The sequence below is a fragment of the Scyliorhinus canicula genome, chromosome 8 (genome assembly GCF_902713615.1).
Source record: "Scyliorhinus canicula chromosome 8, sScyCan1.1, whole genome shotgun sequence".
NCBI classification, from domain to species: Eukaryota; Metazoa; Chordata; class Chondrichthyes; order Carcharhiniformes; family Scyliorhinidae; genus Scyliorhinus; species Scyliorhinus canicula.
In genome coordinates, this window is record NC_052153.1 from 111,504,996 (window position 1) to 111,522,146 (window position 17,151).

At 42.6% G+C, this 17,151-nt stretch overlaps 1 protein-coding gene across 3 annotated transcripts in view; it reads left to right on the plus strand.

Moving 5' to 3' along the window:
* The window catches only part of LOC119970446 (coiled-coil domain-containing protein 112), a 49,756-nt gene that overhangs the window by 15,981 nt on the left and 16,624 nt on the right, over positions 1-17,151 (plus strand). For all 3 annotated transcript variants that reach the window (XM_038805063.1, XM_038805065.1, XM_038805066.1), the window contains exons 4-5: positions 1,394-1,483; positions 11,077-11,152. In XM_038805063.1, coding sequence (XP_038660991.1) covers positions 1,394-1,483; positions 11,077-11,152 — 166 coding nt within the window. The remainder of the gene's footprint in view (positions 1-1,393; positions 1,484-11,076; positions 11,153-17,151) is intronic.

Here is a 17,151-nt window from a genome sequence, read left to right on the forward strand (position 1 = left end):
CTGGATCACACAAAGCACAGTTAGACAATTTTTTAATCAGTAAGGGAATCAAGGGTTACGGGGTTAAAGCAGAAAAGTAGAGTTGAGGATTATACCAAATCAGCCATGATCTCATTGAATGGCAGAGCAGATTCAATGGGCCGAATGGCCGACTTCTGCTCCTCCGTCTTATGGTCATTATCATGTTCTGCTTTCATCTGCTAAAACTGCCCAATATTTCAGGATCATCCTGGAATGCAAAGATAATGCCTAGTTCCTTCACTGCAAACTATCTTCTTAAACGCCATCTCCTGCATCCTCCTACCTCACCTCAAATAATAGGTGTGGGGGACATGAATAACTTTGGATGGTCTTAATCTTAAAGACAATCAGCTTCTGCCAGTTCTCTCCCTTCCCCTAGCCCACCACTCGAAACTTCCTCTCAAGTTTTATCCCCCTCTCTATCCCAGAACTTGCATCTTTCTCCATTTCCTCTCCTATCTGTCTCTGGCTCATTTGTTTGAGACCCACTTCCTGCTTCCGCCACCCTATATCAATTGAACTGTTGACCACTCAACTTCCTTTCTTGGCCTCCATGCTGGCTGATATTGTTAACAGTTTTTTCTCTTCAAATGCTGTCCATCTCTCTTTAAAATCTATCATCAACACTCCTCTCAAAAAGCTAACCTTTGACCCAGTATTTTCACAAACTACCGCCCTTTCACCAACCTCCTTTTTCTGTCTTGTTGTTGCTGCTGCCCAAATCTGTGTCAGTATTTCCTGGAACTCCCAAGTTTGAATCTCTCCAGTCAGGTATCTATCCCTGCCATAGTTCTGAAACTACGCTGCTGAAAGTCACAAATTACATACTGTGCAACTCTGGCAAAAATAACTATCTCTTCTGTCCTTCAAGATCTGTTTCTTGACTTTTACATGGTTGATAGCACCATCTTCCCAGCACCTCGCCAACGCTGACCAGTTGGATGGGACTGCACTGTCTGATTCAACTCTCATCTAAAAGAAACAAAATAATGTCATAATGTCCTATCTCTGAAACCCCACATGGCCTTAAAACACTGAAATATCTAGGCTCGTCTAATTCTGACATCATTAGCATTCCTGATTTTAATTGTTCCTATATTGGTGGCTGTGCCTTCAGATGCCTAGGCCCTCAAATCTGGAATTCCCTCTCTAAACTGCTTCAATTCTCTACTTGTCCTCCGTTAAATTGCTCCTTCAAACCAACCTCTTTCACCAAGCTCCTGGTCATCGGCCCTTTGTTCCTCCATCTGGCTTGGTGTCAGAATTTGTCCTCTGAAGTGCCTTGAGATATTTTAGTACTTTTCAATGTGCTATCGAAGTATAACGTTGTAAATTTAATTATAATTTCTTGTTTGAATTTTCTTTACAACAGAAATGAAGGTTCAACAGCATCTTGCCAAAATACATCACAATGTGAAGAGATTCCAGAGCCAGCTAATGGATGTCAAGCCCACTCCAGAATGTATGTACAGTGTATCTCAGAATTGTTACAGGGCAGAAGGAGGCCATTTGGCCCATTGTGTCTTCACCAGCTCTCCAAATGAGCAGCATGGCTCATAGCCATTCCCCTGCCTTTTCTCCATTCATATTGTTTTTATTTAAGTAATCATCTAATGCGCCCTTAAATGCCTCAATTGAACCTGCCTCCACTACACTTCCAGGCAATGTAATCCAACCCCAAACCACATGTGGTGTGAAAAGATTTTTCTCGCTTCATATTTGTCTTTTGCAAATCACTTTAACTCTGTGCCCTCTTGTTCTTGATCCTTTAACAAGCAGGCCGTTCATGATTTTGAACATCTCTTTCAAATCTCTTCTTAACATTGTTCGCTCCAAAGAGATCAATCCTAACCTCTCCAATCTATCCTCATAACTGAAGTTTCTGAAATGTTCAGCCTGGAGTTCAGTTACTAGTGGTGTACCACAAGGATCTGTTTTTGGGCCACTGCTGTTTGACATTTTTATAAATGACCTGGAGGAGGGTGTAGAAGGATGGGTGACTAAATTTGCAGTTGACACTAAAGTCGGTGGAGTTGTGGACAGTGCGGAAGGGATGTTGCAGGTTACAGAGAAACAGAGTTGCAGAGCTAGGCTGAGAGGTGGCGGAGGAGGTTATTGAGAGGAGTTATAGGGAGGTAGTCACACCTCAGGTAAAAGAAGAAGGTAGATGGGTTACCGTCAGGGGAGGGAGAGGGAACCGGCAGGCAGTGCAGGGATCCTCTGTGGTCGTTCCCCTCTATAACAAGTATACCGTTTTGGATACTGTTGCGGGGGACGACTTACCAGGGGTAAGCAATAGGGCACAGGTCTCTGGCACAGAGTCTGTCCCTGTTGCTCAGAAGGGAAGGGAGAAGAGGAACAGAGCACTTGTCATTGGGGACTCCATAGTTAGAGGAACAGACAGGAGGTTCTGTGGGAACGAAAGAGACTCACGGTTGGTGTGTTGCCTCCCAGGTGCCAGGGTTCGTGATGTCTCTGATCGTGTTTTTGGGATCCTTAAGGGGGAGGGGAAGCAGCCCCAAGTCGTGGTCCACATAGGTACCAACGACATAGGTAGGAAGAGAGATGGGGATTTGAGACAGAAATTCAGGAAGCGAGGGTGGAAGCTGAGAGCTAGAACAAACAGAGTTGTTATCTCTGGGTTGTTACCCGTGCCACGTGCTAGCGAAGTGAGAAATAAGGAGAGAGAGGAGTTGAACACGCGGCTACAGGGATGGTGCAGGAGGGAGGGTTTTGGTTTCCTGGATAATTGGGGCTCATTCTGGGGTAGGTGGGACCTCTACAAACAGGATGGTCTTCACCTGAACCAGAGGGGTACCAATATCCTGGGGGGGGAGATTTGCTAGTGCTCTTCGGGGGGGGGTTTAAACTAATTCAGCAGGGGGATGGGAACCTAAATTGTAGTCCCAGTGTACAGGATGTTGAGAGTAGTGAGGTCAGGGATAGGGTTAAAAGTTCGAAAGAGGGCACCGGCAAGCAGGATGCTGGTTTGAAGTGTGTCTACTTCAACGCCAGGAGCATCCGGAATAAGGTGGGTGAGCTTGCAGCATCGGTTGGTACCTGGGATCTCGATGTTGTGGCGATTTCGGAGACATGGGTAGAGCAGGGACAGGAATGGTTGTTGCAGGTTCCAGGATTTAGATGTTTCTGTAAGAACAGAGAAGATGGTAAAAGAGGGGGGGGTGTGGCATTGTTAATCAAGGAAAGTATTACTGCAATAGAAAGGACGTTTGAGGACTCGTCTACTGAGGTAGTATGGGTCGAGGTTAGGAACAGTAGAGGAGAGGTCACCCTGTTGGGAGTTGTCTATAGACCTCCGAATAGTTCCAGAGATGTAGAGGAAAGGATTGCAAAGATGATTCTCGACAGGAGCGAGAGTAACAGGGTAGTTGTTATGGGGGACTTTAACTTTCCAAATACTGACTGGAAATACTATAGTTCGAGTACTATAGATGGGTCAGTTTTTGTGCAGTGTGTGCAGGAGGGTTTACTGACACAGTATGTAGACAGGCCAACAAGGGGCGAGGCCACATTGGATTTGGTACTGGGTAATGAACCCGGCCAGGTGTTAGATTTAGATGTAGGTGAGGACTTTGGTGATAGTGATCACAACTCGGTTATTAGCAATGGGCAGGGATAGGTATATACCGCAAGGCAAGAATTATAGCTGGGGGAAAGGCAATTATGATGCTATTCGGCAAGATTTAGGATGTATAGGATGGGGAAGGAAACTGCAGGGGATGGGTACAATCGAAATGTGGAGCTTTTTCAAGGAACAGCTACTGCGTGTCCTTGATAAGTATGTACCTGTCAGGCAGGGAGGAAGTTGTTGAGCAAGGGAACCGTGGTTTACTAAGGAAGTTGAAGCACTTGTCAAGAGGAAGGAGAAGGCTTATGTTAGGATGAGACATGAAGGCTCAGTTAGGGCACTTGAGAGTTACAAGTTAGCCAGGAAGGACCTAAAGGGAGAGTTAAGAAGAGCGAGGAGAGGACACGAAAAGTCGTTGGCGGATAGGATCAAGGAAAACCCTAAGGCTTTCTATAGGTATATCAGGAACAAAAGAATGACTAGAGTAAGATTAGGGCCAATCAAGGATAGTAGTGGAAAGTTGTGTGTAGAATCAGAGGAGATAGGGGAAGCGTTAAATGGATATTTTTCGTCAGTGTTTACACTGGAGAAAGACAATGTTGTCGAGGAGAACACTCAGGTTCAGTCGACCAGGCTAGATGGAATTGAGGTTCAAAAGGAGGAGGTGTTAGCAATTTTGGAAAATGTCAAAATAGATAAGTCCCCTGGGCCAGATGGGATTTATCCTAGGATTCTCTGGGAAGCCAGGGAGGAGATTGCAGAGCCTTTGTCCTTGATCTTTATGTCGTCTTTGTCGACAGGAATAGTGCCGGAAGACTGGAGGATAGCAAATGTTGTCCCCTTGTTCAAGAAGGGGAGTAGAGACAACCCTGGTAATTATAGACCCGTGAGCCTTACTTCGGTTGTGGGTAAAATGTTGGAAACGGTTATAAGAGATAGGGTTTATAATCATCTTGAAAAGAACAAGTTGATTAGCGATAGTCAACACGGTTTTGTGAAGGGTAGGTCATGCCTCACAAACCTTATTGAGTTTTTTGAGAAGGTGACCAAACAGGTGGATCAGGGTAAAGCTGTTGATGTGGTGTATATGGATTTCAGTAAGGCGTTTGATAAGGTTCCCCACGGTAGGCTATTGCAGAAAATAAGGAAGTATGGGATTGAAGGTGATTTAGCGGTTTGGATCAGTAATTGGCTAGCTGAAAGAAGACAGAGGGTGGTGGTTGATGGCAAATGTTCATCCTGGAGTTCAGTTACTAGTGGTGTACCGCAAGGATCTGTTTTGGGGCCACTGCTGTTTGTCATTTTTATAAATGACCTGGAAGAGGGTGTAGAAGGATGGGTTAGTAAATTTGCAGATGACACGAAGGTCGGTGGAGTTGTGGATAGTGCTGAAGGATGTTATAGGATACAGAGGGACATAAATAAGCTGCAGAGCTGGGCTGAGAGGTGGCAGATGGAGTTTAATGCAGAAAAGTGTGAGGTGGTTCACTTTGGAAGGAGTAACAGGAATGAGAGTACTGGGCTAATGGCAAGATTCTTGGTAGTGTAGATGAACAGAGAGACCTCGGCATCCAGGTACATAAATCCCTGAAAGTTGCCACCCAGGTTAATAGGGCTGTTAAGAAGGCATATGGTGTGCTAGCCTTTATAAGCAGGGGGATTGAGTTTCGGAACCACAAGGTCATGCTGCAGCTGTACATAACTCTGGTGCGGCCGCACCTGGAGTACTGCGTGCAGTTCTGGTCACCACATTATAGGAAGGATGTGGAAGCTGTGGAAAGGGTTCAGAGGAGATTTACTAGGATGTTGCCTGGTATGGAGGGAAGGTCTTACGAGGAAAGGCTCAGGGAATTGAGGTTGTTTTCGTTAGAGAGGAGAAGGCTGAGAGGTGACTTAATAGAGACATATAAGATAGTCAGATGGTTAGATAGAGTGGACAGTGAGAGTCTTTTTCCTCGGATGGTGATGACCAACACGAGGGGACATAGCTTTAAATTGAGGGGTGATAGATATAGGACAGATGTCAGAGGCAGTTTCTTTACTCAGAGAGTAGTAGGGGTGTGGAACGCCCTGCCTGCAACAGTAGTAGACTCGCCAACTTTAAGGGCATTTAAGTGGTCACTGGATAGACATATGGATGAAAATGGAATAGTGTAGGTCAGATAGGCTTCAAATGGTTTCACAGGTCGGCGCAACATCGAGGGCCAAAGGGCCCGTACTGCGCTGTAGTGTTCTATGTTCTATAAATGGAGTTTAATGCAGACAAGTGTGAGGTGATTCATTTTGGAAGGAGTAACAGGAAGACTGAGTACTGGGCTAATGGTAAGATTCTTGGTAGTATGGATGAGCAGAGAGATCTAGGTGTCCATGTACATAGATCCCTGAAAGTTGCCACCCAGGTTGATAGGGTTGTTAAGAAGGCGTACGGTGTGTTAGCTTTTATTGGTAGAGCGATTGAGTTTCGGAGCCATGAGGTCATGTTGCAACTGTCCAAAACTCTGGTGCGGCCACATTTGGAGTATTGCGTGCAGTTCTGGTCGCCGCATTATAGGAAGGATGTGGAAGCATTGGAAAGGGTGCGGCCGCATTTGGAGTATTGCGTGCAGTTCTGGTCGCCGCATTATAGGAAGGATGTGGAAGCGTTGGAAAAGGTGCAGAGGAGATTTACCAGGATGTTGCCTGGTAAGGAGAGAAGATCTTATGAGGAAAGGCTGAGGGACTTGAGGCTGTTTTTGTTAGAATGAATGAAATGAAAATCGCTTATTGTCACAAGTAGGCTTCAAATGAAGTTACTGTGAAAAGCCCCTAGTCGCCACATTCGGCGCCTTTTCGGGGAGGCTGTTACGGGAATTGAACCGTGCTGCTGGTCTGCCTTGGTCTGCTTTCAAAGCCAGCGATTTAGCCCTGTGCTAAACAGGTTAAGAGGTGACTTAATTGGGGCATACAAGATGATCAGAGGATTAGATAAGGTGGACAGTGAGAGCCTTTTTCCTTGGATGGTGATGTCTAACATGAGGGGACATAGCTTTAAATTGAGGGGAGATAGATTTAGGACAGATGTCAGAGGTAGATTCTTTACTCAGAGTGGTAAAGGCGTGGAATGCCCTGCCTGCAACAGTTGTGGACTCGCCAACATTAAGGGCATTTAATGGCATTGGATAAACATATGGATGATAAGGGAATAGTGTAGATGGGCTTTAGAGGGGTTTCACAGGTCGGCGCAACATCGAGGCCCGAAGGGCCTGTACTGCGCTGTAATGTTCTATGTTCTTATCCCTAGAACTGTTCTTGCAAACTTCTTCTGCACTCTTTCCAATGCGTTCACATCCTTCCTACAGTGTGCCACCCAGAATTGAACACAATATTCCACCTGAGGTCTAACTAAACAGTGCAACCAAATTATGTACTGTATAATATACTCCCTAAAGCCGTGCAGAAGTGCTTTAGGTCTTTTGTCCAAGCAGTGTGGGAAGATGCTTCTGGGGAGTATAATTGCTGGCAAGAACCAGTCGAGCCAAGTGGCCTATTTCTGTGCTGTAGATAAGAGAATCTTGAACATCGGTCCACCAGAAGTTTTAACGGGTACTTTGAAATGAGCATATTTTTAAAGAATTGCATTGCAATTTCCAGACATTTATTTGGAGTGCATTTCTTGAAATTACATGCTCCCAGCATAGAGCTGACAAAGAGAAATTAAAAAGTGCCACTTCACTGCCACTGATTGTTGAAGGATAAGAAACCCCACCCCTCTCCTCCCTCAGATCTCTTACTGACAGTTGGCTGTGCTTTGTTTTCTGGTTGTGAGGCATGTGGCAAGCTACGTGGTATATGCTCTCCTGCCTGCTATGATTAAATTGGGCAAATGAAGAAACAGGGCTATGGAGTTTCATGTTCATCTTGTAAGATAACTTTTTTTTAAAAGCATTTTTTTCATGGAACGTGAGCATTGTTGGCAAGGCCAGCATTTGTTATCCATCCTTCCGTAGGTACACCCAAAGTGTTGTTCAGTAGGCAGCTTCAGAGTCCCAGGGACCACAAAGCAGCGGTGGTGTAGTTTCAAGATAGGATGGTGTGTAGCTTGGAGGAAAACCTGTAGGTGGTGGTATTTCAGTGGGTCGGCTGACCTTGTCCTTCTAGGTGGTAAAGGCCATGGATTTGGAAAGTGCTGTAGAAGGGGCCTGGAAGAATTGTTGTGATGCATCTTGTAGATGATACACACTGCTGCCACTATGTGGTGGAGGGAGTGAATATTTAAGGTGTTGAATGGAATGCCACTCAAATGGGCTGCTTTATTTTGGATGATGTCGAGCTTCTAGTTTTGTTGGAGCTTTACTCGTCCTGCTAAGTGGAGTTTTCCATCACTCTCTTACCTTGGAGATGGTGGACAGAATTTGTGGAGTTAGGAGGTGAGTTACTCATTGCAAAATTCCCAGTCTCTGATCTGCTCTTGTAGCCACAGTATTTCTATGACCAAAACGGTCTGGTCCAAAATGGCTTCTGATCAATGATAACCCGAAGGCTGTTGATGTTGGGATTTAGCAATGGTAATTCTGTTGAATATCAAGGGGAAATAGTTAATTTTCTCACCTTGTGAATGGCCATTCTCTGACACTTGTGTGACCCAAATATCACTTGCTACTTGTCAGCCAAAGCCTGATTGTTGTCCAGGTGATGGGCTTCAACTACTTTAGTATCTGTGGCATTAACGAGTGATACTGAACAGTGTGCAATCACCAGCGAACATCCCAATTCTCAACCTTTGTGATGGTGAAATGGTCAATGCTGAAACAGCTTAAGTTTGTTTGGTCTAGGACATTAACCTGAGGAATCCCAGCAGTGATACCCTGGGGTTGAGAGGATTGGCTTCCAACAACCACAACCTGTGTTGGATATGACTCTAACTGATGGAGAGTTTTCTCCCTGATGGGCTGAGATTACACCAAATAGTGTGGATGATTACACGGCTGACTTCACCTTTTTGCCTTGTGCTCATCAGGACACTTAAGAATACCAGTATAAGAGGAAACAACCATTTATACTTACCAAATTGTGCTTTTTATTTTGTTCTTGGGATGTGGGCGTTGCTGGTTGTCAGCACTTGTTTCCCATGCCTAATTGCCCTCTAGTGTCTAGCTAGGCCATTTCAGTGGGGGCAGTTAAGAGTCAGCCACATTGTTGTAAGCTAAAGCGGGTAAGGATGGCAGATTTCCTTTCCTGAAGGACATTACTGAATCAGATGGTTTTTTTATGACAATCAACAATGGTTCCATTAGTCATCATTAGACTTTTCATTCCAGATTTTTATTGAATTCAAATTTTGCCATCTGCTATGGTGGGATTCGAACACAGGACCCCAGAACATTACCCTTGGATTACTAGCCTAGTGACAATGCCAGTATGCCGCCTCCCCATGCTACCTCATATTCATTTGTGTTGAACTTCATTTGCAAATTATTTTCCCATTCTACAAGTTTATAAACATCCTCCTGTAATTTGACACATCCCTCCTCAGGAATGAATATTTTTGCACCTCCTCCGTCAATTTGCTGTCATCTGTAATTGTAATCAGCAGTAGTCCTGATATGAATCCTCGTGGAACATTACTTCCCGCCTTCTGCTACGTTGAATAATTACCCTTTATTCCCACCGTCTGTTTTCTATCTTGCCTGCTTGTAAACCCCCCCCCCCCCCCCCCCCCCACCTTTGTGTATTTTCTGACTTCATTCATCAGTCTATAATGGAGTACCTTATCCAAGGTTTTTTCTTTCAAAATCTAAATGGATTATATCTACTGCATTACTATTGTTTCCTCTCTAAATTACTTTTTCAAAGAATTCAGTAACAGAATATTTCACAGAATCCTTAGTGTAGAAGGAGGCCTTGCAGTCCATCAAGCCTGGAGATTGTTCATTGTTCATTATTGTATTTGATGTTTTTTGAGGTTCTCCTATTCTCTCCTTTAGTAAGGATACTATTATTTTTGCAATCACAGATGTTAATAATTTCCTTGACATTTTGTCAGTTCTCTGGCACTAATTATTTTTTCTGACTAATTACTAAATATGTGTAGTTCCTTTTCTTGATGTTGATGTTTACATAGTCACTGCTTACTCGGTCTTATACTATATTTAGCTAGTCAACATAGATCTAAGACCTGCAATCCCGACTTTTACTTTCTGCAGCCATTTCTTGAAGGAGAAGGTTGCAACAGTCTGGACAACTGACCAGGAACAACTGACATCAGTGCTGTTTTAAAATTGTGTCATGAATTGTACTTCCACAGTTGACTTCCAGATTACTCTCAAACCAGAGTGATCTCTACTTCTATGCCGTGCTTCATCTCTTGGTGAGAGCTGTGAAGTTTTGATTCTATTTTGTGAGGTTTGACCTATGTCTAGCAGTTAGAATGCTGTAACATTTCAGGATTATTTTGGCCATTTTTTATTACAGAAAGAGCAAATGTATTACTTTTAATATTTATTTCATGAAGACAAAATAAATTCTCAAGTTTTTTTTACCAGACATTTAGACAAAGGATGGTTAATGTGGTATAGGAAGTTGGCTAATTCAGACACCAAACAATATGCAATTAGTTAGTTTGTGTCAGCGTTTAAAGAATATACCTGGTGATGTTTCACAAAGCTGTTTAATATTGGTCAAAGATAAATAGGGCCAGGCTTTCTTTGGTAAATGGGACTGGTGAGAGGACAGTTATGTTTTTGCAATAGAAAAGTTGCAAAATACAAAGTGCTCAGAGGAGGATAGGAGGTAGCAGGAAAATTAGGTGCTCTGAGCTGTGGGCCAGAATTCCGAGGGACTATTGTGTTTTAAGTTAAGAGAAACGATTCACTGACTTGTGGCAACATTGCGCAATGAAATAAAGCAACTTAACAATATTTATAAAACTTCATCTTGCTAAATGTTCCCTCTGTCATCAGAGTGCTGAAACAATTACTTGTGCATAAAACAATAACTGTCCAAATCACAGTGCATTACACTGTTACACATCAATATCAAGTCAACCCCATAAAAATAAGGCCCTCCGATTGCTTCAGTAACTGACATCAAGGTAGTTCTACAGCAGCCTGAATTTCTAACAAATACATCAATCGACTTGTCCACCAGAGTTCTGTGGAATTTAGGATTCTAGTTTATTTTTAATTATTCTGCTGTTGTGGTCCCCAAATCTAGTTTTAGAGCTTTTAGGAGGTCAGTGTTGATGGCCTTGTGATGATTCTTCACCACCTTGTGCTTGCCTGGTACAAAAATGCTCAGTTTAATTTTGGTATTTCCTACTTCAGTGCAGCTGGAATTGGATTATTTTACCTAATGCCGTGGTCTGTTTGTTTCAATAATTTTAAACTTCTCTCTTTTACAAGTATTTAGTTCACTCATACAACTATTACCAGTGGTGGTATTTGCTCTCGATGTACTTACTAATGGATTAAAAAGTGTGATTTTCTCAGTTATAGAAAAGTTGAGAGAAATCATGGAAGAAGTTGAAAATGCAATCAGTGTCTTTAAAGAAGACCGACGGCAAATGTAAGTCTTTAAATGTCTGAACTTTCAGCACCACTACAACAATTCAGAGCTTCTAGTGACTTTGCATTTAGATGTGTTAATGCTTTGGCTGATTACAAAATTGAAATTACAATGAAAGTCAGAATTGCATCTTTGAAATTGATATTTCAACCCTGAAGTCTCTGCATATAGCATTTGTTATAACCTAGTAAAGTCCCATACATTTCCTTTTCTGTGGATGCATTTTTCAATATTTGTAGAAAAGCTTCACATTTACAAGCATAAAAATGAGTTCCATGGTTGCACGGAAGTTTGGTGCCACTTTGTCATGGTTATCAGGATTTCAGAATTTAAATCCTCTGGAACTTTTGTATTTATTTCCATTTGAACTGTGGAAAAAAAGCCAGCAATACAATTAGAAATGACAAATGTAGATTGTGTCTTTTGAGAAATTTCTAAAACTAGGGCAAAGAACATGTCTGCCATTGGTGATGTAGAGCTGCGAGATATTTGAGTTGATAAAGGGACCATCTCCCCAGGCTTCTCCCTTTCCTGTCACCCAGTCATACCAGCTTTATTCCCTTTCCTTTGAGGAATTTTGAATCCTCCACCTGCTTTAACCCACCACTATTCCTATCCCTCCATCATTTGCTGAGGAAGTTTAATGAAATATTGTCGAGGAAGTTTGCATAAGAATCCACCAGTTCCACAGGTCACTATGCATAAATGTGGCACGGAGTGCAATATTGATGGTTGGCAGATGGTGTTTGTAGTGTGTAAAACCGCTTGTTAGATTACAAGTTTAAATATCTAAATTCAATACATTTCAATTAGCATAAAATAACAGCAAGCTTCACTGTCCAACCCTGTGAAAATTTAGAATAAAGATTTTTTATCTCTTCGCCTATTCAGTTTTTCCTTGAAGCAATTGTTTAGGAATGACTTCCCAACCTGTTGGAACAGCAAAGAATCTGGTTTCTTCCACTTGAAGATACATGACTGGTAGCACAGACATAGCAGCATAAAAGGATTACTTATGAGATGACCAGAAAGCTTGGATTAACTGATTGTAGTGTAGAATTGGGTCAGGTTCACTAATGCAGGAATGGGTTCAGACTGAGGTGGCAAAAGACATAAAAATATCCTATGTGTATATTTTATATACATATACACACATATATTTATATATGTTATGTATATAAATTTATTTTTAAAATTACGTCTAGAATTGTACCATAGAGCTGCATTTAATTATAATTTCAACATATATATATATAAACATACAAATTAGAACCAGGAGTAGGCTATTTGGTCCCTTGAGCCTGCTGCGTCATTTAATAAGATACTGGCTGATCTGATTGTGCCCCTGCTGCAGGTTCCCACAGACCCCGATAACCTTTGAATCCCTTGTTCGTTAAGAATCTACCTAATTCTGCCTTAAAAATATTCAATGACCATGATTTGGGGAAGATTGTTCTCAAAGTTTCATGACTTTCCGCGAAATTCTCCCCATCTCAGATTTAAATGGGTTTTAGACAAACAAAGGTAGTTTTAAGGGACTTATGTTTGTATTGGTAAACATTGGAAATAAGGTATCGTTTTAAGTGGGCTTAGTTTAATGTTTCAATACCTGGGAGGATAAAACCTGGATTTAGATTCATGTTGCGCAAAATTGTTTGTATATTTGGATTTGATTTATTGTCACGTGTACCAATGTATTGTTCTGCGGACATAGGACATACGATAAATACACAATGTAAATACAGAGACACAGACATCGGGTGAGGTATACAGAGTGTAGTACTACTCAGTAGAGAATATGCGTGGAGAGATCAGTTCAGTCCTTGAGAGGGTCATTCAGCAGTCTGGTAACAGCGGAGAAGAAGCTGTTTTGAATCTATGTTAGTGTGTGTTCTCAAATTTTGTGTTTCCTGCCCAATGGAGGAAGTTGGATGAGTAAATAACGCAGGTGGGAGGGGTTTTTGATTATGCTGCCCACTTTCCCAAGGCAGTGGGAGGTGTAGACAGAGATAATGGATGGGAGGTGGATTTGCGAAATGGACTGGACTGTGTTCACGATTCTCTGTAGTTTCTTACCGTCTTGGGTCGAGCAGTTGCCATACCAGGCTGTGATGCAGCCAGATAGGATGCTTTCTGTGGTGCATCAGTAAAAATTGGTAAGAGCCAATGTGGACATGCTGAATTTCCTTAGTTTCCTGAGTATAGGCGCTGATGTGCTTTGGGCGTAGCGTCGGCGTGCATGGACCAGGACAGATTGTTGGTGATGTGCACACCTAAGAATTCAAAACTGTCAACCATCTCCACCTCGGCACATAAGAACCAGGAGCAGGAGTAGGCCATCTGGCCCCTCGATCCTGCTCCGCCATTCAGTGAGATCATGGCTGATCTTTTGTGGACTCAGCTCCACTTTCCGGCCCGAACACCATAACCCTTAATCCCTTTATTCTTCAAAAAACTATTTATCCTTATCTTAAAAACATTTAATGAAGGAGCCTCAACTGCATCACTGGGCAAGGAATTCTATAGATTCACAACCCTTTGGGTGAAGACGTTCCTCCTAAACTCGGTCCTAAATCTACTTCCCCTTATTTTGAGGCTATGCCCCCTAGTTCTGCTTTCACCCACCAGTGGAAACAACCTACCCGCATCTATCCTATCTATTCCCTTCATAATTTTATATGTTTCTATAAGATCCCCCCTCATCCTTCTAAATTCCGACGAGTACAGTCCCAGTCTACTCAACCTCTCCTCGTAATCCAACCCCTTCAGCTCTGGGATTAACCTAGTGAATCTCCTCTGCACACCCTCCAGCGCCAGTACGTCCTTTCTCAGGTAAGGAGACCAAAACTGAACACACTACTCCAGGTGTGGCCTCACTAACACCGTATATAATTGCAGCATAACCTCCCTAGTCTTAAACTCCATCCCTCTAGCAATGAAGGACAAAATTCCATTCGCCTTCTTAATCACCTTTTGCACCTGTAAACCAACTTTTTGCGACTCATGCACTAGCACACCCAGGTCTCTGCACAGCAGCATGTTTTAATATTTTATCATTTAAATAATAATCCCTTTTGCTGTTATTACTACCAAAATGGATAACCTCACATTTGTCAACATTGTATTTCATCTGCCAGACCCTAGACCATTCACTTAACCTGTCCAAATCCCTCTGCAGACTTCCGGTATCCTCTGCACTTTTTGCTTTACCACTCATCTTAGTGTCGACTGGAAACTTGGACACATTGCCCTTGGTCCCCAACTCCAAATCATCTATGTAAATTGTGAACAATTGTGGGCCCAACACTGATCCCTGAGGTACACCACTAGCTACTGATTGCCAACCAGAGAAACACCCATTAATCCCCACTCTTTGCTTTCTATTAATTAACCAATCCTCTATCCATGCTACTACTTTACCCTTAATGCCGTGCATCTTTATCTTATGCAGCAACCTTTTGTGTGGCACCTTGTCAAAGGCTTTCTGGAAATCCAGATATACCACATCCATTGGCTCCCCGTTATCTACGGCACTGGTAATGTCCTCAAAAAATTCCACTAAATTAATTAGGTACTACCTGCCCTTTATGAACCCTTGCTGCGTCTGCCCAATGGGACAATTTCCATCCAGATGCCTCGCTATTTCTTCCTTGATGATAGATTCCAGCATCTTCCCTCCCACCGAAGTTAAGCTCACTGGCCTATAATTACCCGCTTTCTGCCTACCTCCTTTTTTAAACAGTGGTGTCACGTTTGCTAATTTCCAATCCGCCGGGACCACCCCAGTGTCGAGTGAATTTTGGTAAATTAACACTAATGTATTTGCAATTGCCCTAGCCATTTCTTTTAGCACTCTGGGATTCATTCCATCAGGGCCAAGAGACTTGTCTACCTTTAGCCCCGTTAGCTTGCCCATCACTACCTGCTTAGTGATAGCAATCATCTCAATTTCCTCACCTGTCATAGCCTCAATTCTATCAGTCACTGGCATGTTATTTATATCTTCCACTGTGAAGACCGACCCAAAAAACCTGTTCAGTTCCTCAGCCATTTCCTCATCTCCCATCATTAAAACTCCCTTCTCATCCTCTAATGGACCAATATTTACCTTAGCCACCCTTTTATGTTTTATATATTTGTAGAAACTTTTACTATCTGTTTTTATATTCTGAGCAAGTTTACTTTCTCAATCTATCTTACTCTTCTTTATATCTTTTTTAGTAGCTTTCTGTTGCCCTCTAAAGATTTCCCAGTCCTCCTGTCTTCCACTAATCTTTGCCACTTTGTATGCTTTTTCCTTCAATTTAATACTCTCCCTTATTTCCTTAAATATCCATGGTTGATTTTCCCTCTTTCTACCGTCCTTTTTGTTGGTATAAAGCTTTGCTGAGCACTGAAAAATCACTTGGAAGGCTCTCCACTGTCCCTCAACTGTTTCACCATAAAGTCTTTGCTCCCAGTCTACCTTAGCTGGCTCTTCTCTCATCCCATTGTAATCTCCTTTGTTTAAGCACAAAACACTAGTGTTTGATTTTACCTTCTCACCCTCCATCTGTATTTTAAATTCCACCATATTGTGATCGCTGCTTCTGAGAGGATCCCTAACTATGAGATGATTAATCAATCCTGTCTCATTACACAGGACCAGATCTAGGACTGCTTATTCCCTCGTAGGTTCCATTACATACTGTTCTAGGACACTATTGTGGATACATTCTATGTATCTCCTCAAGGCTGCCTTGACTGACCTGGTTTAAACCAATCGACATGTAGATTAAAATCCCTCATGATAACTGCTGTACAATTTCTACATGCATCAATTATTTCTTTGTTTATTGCCCGCCCCACCATAATGTTAGCATTTGGTGGCCTATAGACTACTCGTATCAGTGACTTTTTTGCCTTACTATTCCTGATTTCCACCCAAAAGGATTCAACCTTATCCTCCATAGCACCAATGTCATCCCTTACTATTGCTAGGTACCATTGATGCAGACAGTGGTTTATATGATACTTAGCTTCCTGAAGTCAGTGACCAGCTCCTTAGTTTTGCTAATGTTGAGGGAGAGATTGTTGTCACACCACACCACTAGGTTCTCTATCTTCCTCCTGTACTCTGACTCATCGTTGTTCGAGATCCGACCCACTACGGTTGTGTCATCAGCAAACCTATAGATGGAGTTGGAGCCAAATCTTGCCACACTTGTGTGTGCAGGGAGTATAGTAGGGTCTAAGTACACAGCCTTGCAGGGCCCTGTTATTGAGTACTATTGTAGAGGAGGTGTGTTGTTTATTCTTACTGATTGTAGTCTATGTGTCAGGAAGTTGACAACTGGGTGGCACAGTGGTTAGCACTGCTGCCTGCGGCGCTGAGGACCCGTATTCGATCCCGGCCCATGGTCACTATCTGTGGAGTCTGCACATTCTCCCCATGTCTGCATGGTTGCACCCCCACAACCCAAAGATGTGCAGGTTGGGTGGATTGGCTACATTAAATTGTCCCTTAATTGGAAAAAGAAATTGGGTACTCTAAATTTAAATAAAAAAAAAAAGAAAAAGGAAGTTGTGACTCTGTTCCTTTATGTTTGATTCGAAAAAAGTAGAAGTTTATGGTTTTTTGAGCCAGGGTTCCACTCTGGGATCTGCCTGTGCAGTTACGACGTAACATGGGAGTCCTCTTATTTTTAAATTGTATACCTTAGTTCAAGTCTCTCCCATGAGGGGAAACATCCTTTTAACATACATCCTGTCAAGTCCCTTTAGAATCTTCAATGTGTCAATAAGATCACCTCTCACTCCAGAGGCCCAGCCCATCCAACCTTTCTTGATAAGATAATGTACCCCCTATCACAGACATCAGTGAACATACAAAATAGGAGCAGAAGGCCATTTGACCCCTGGAGCCTTTTCCGCTATTCAATGAGATCATGGCTGAACTGTTTGTGTTTCAAATTCAATGTTCTGATCTACCCCCGCCCCCACCCCACCAATTACCTTTG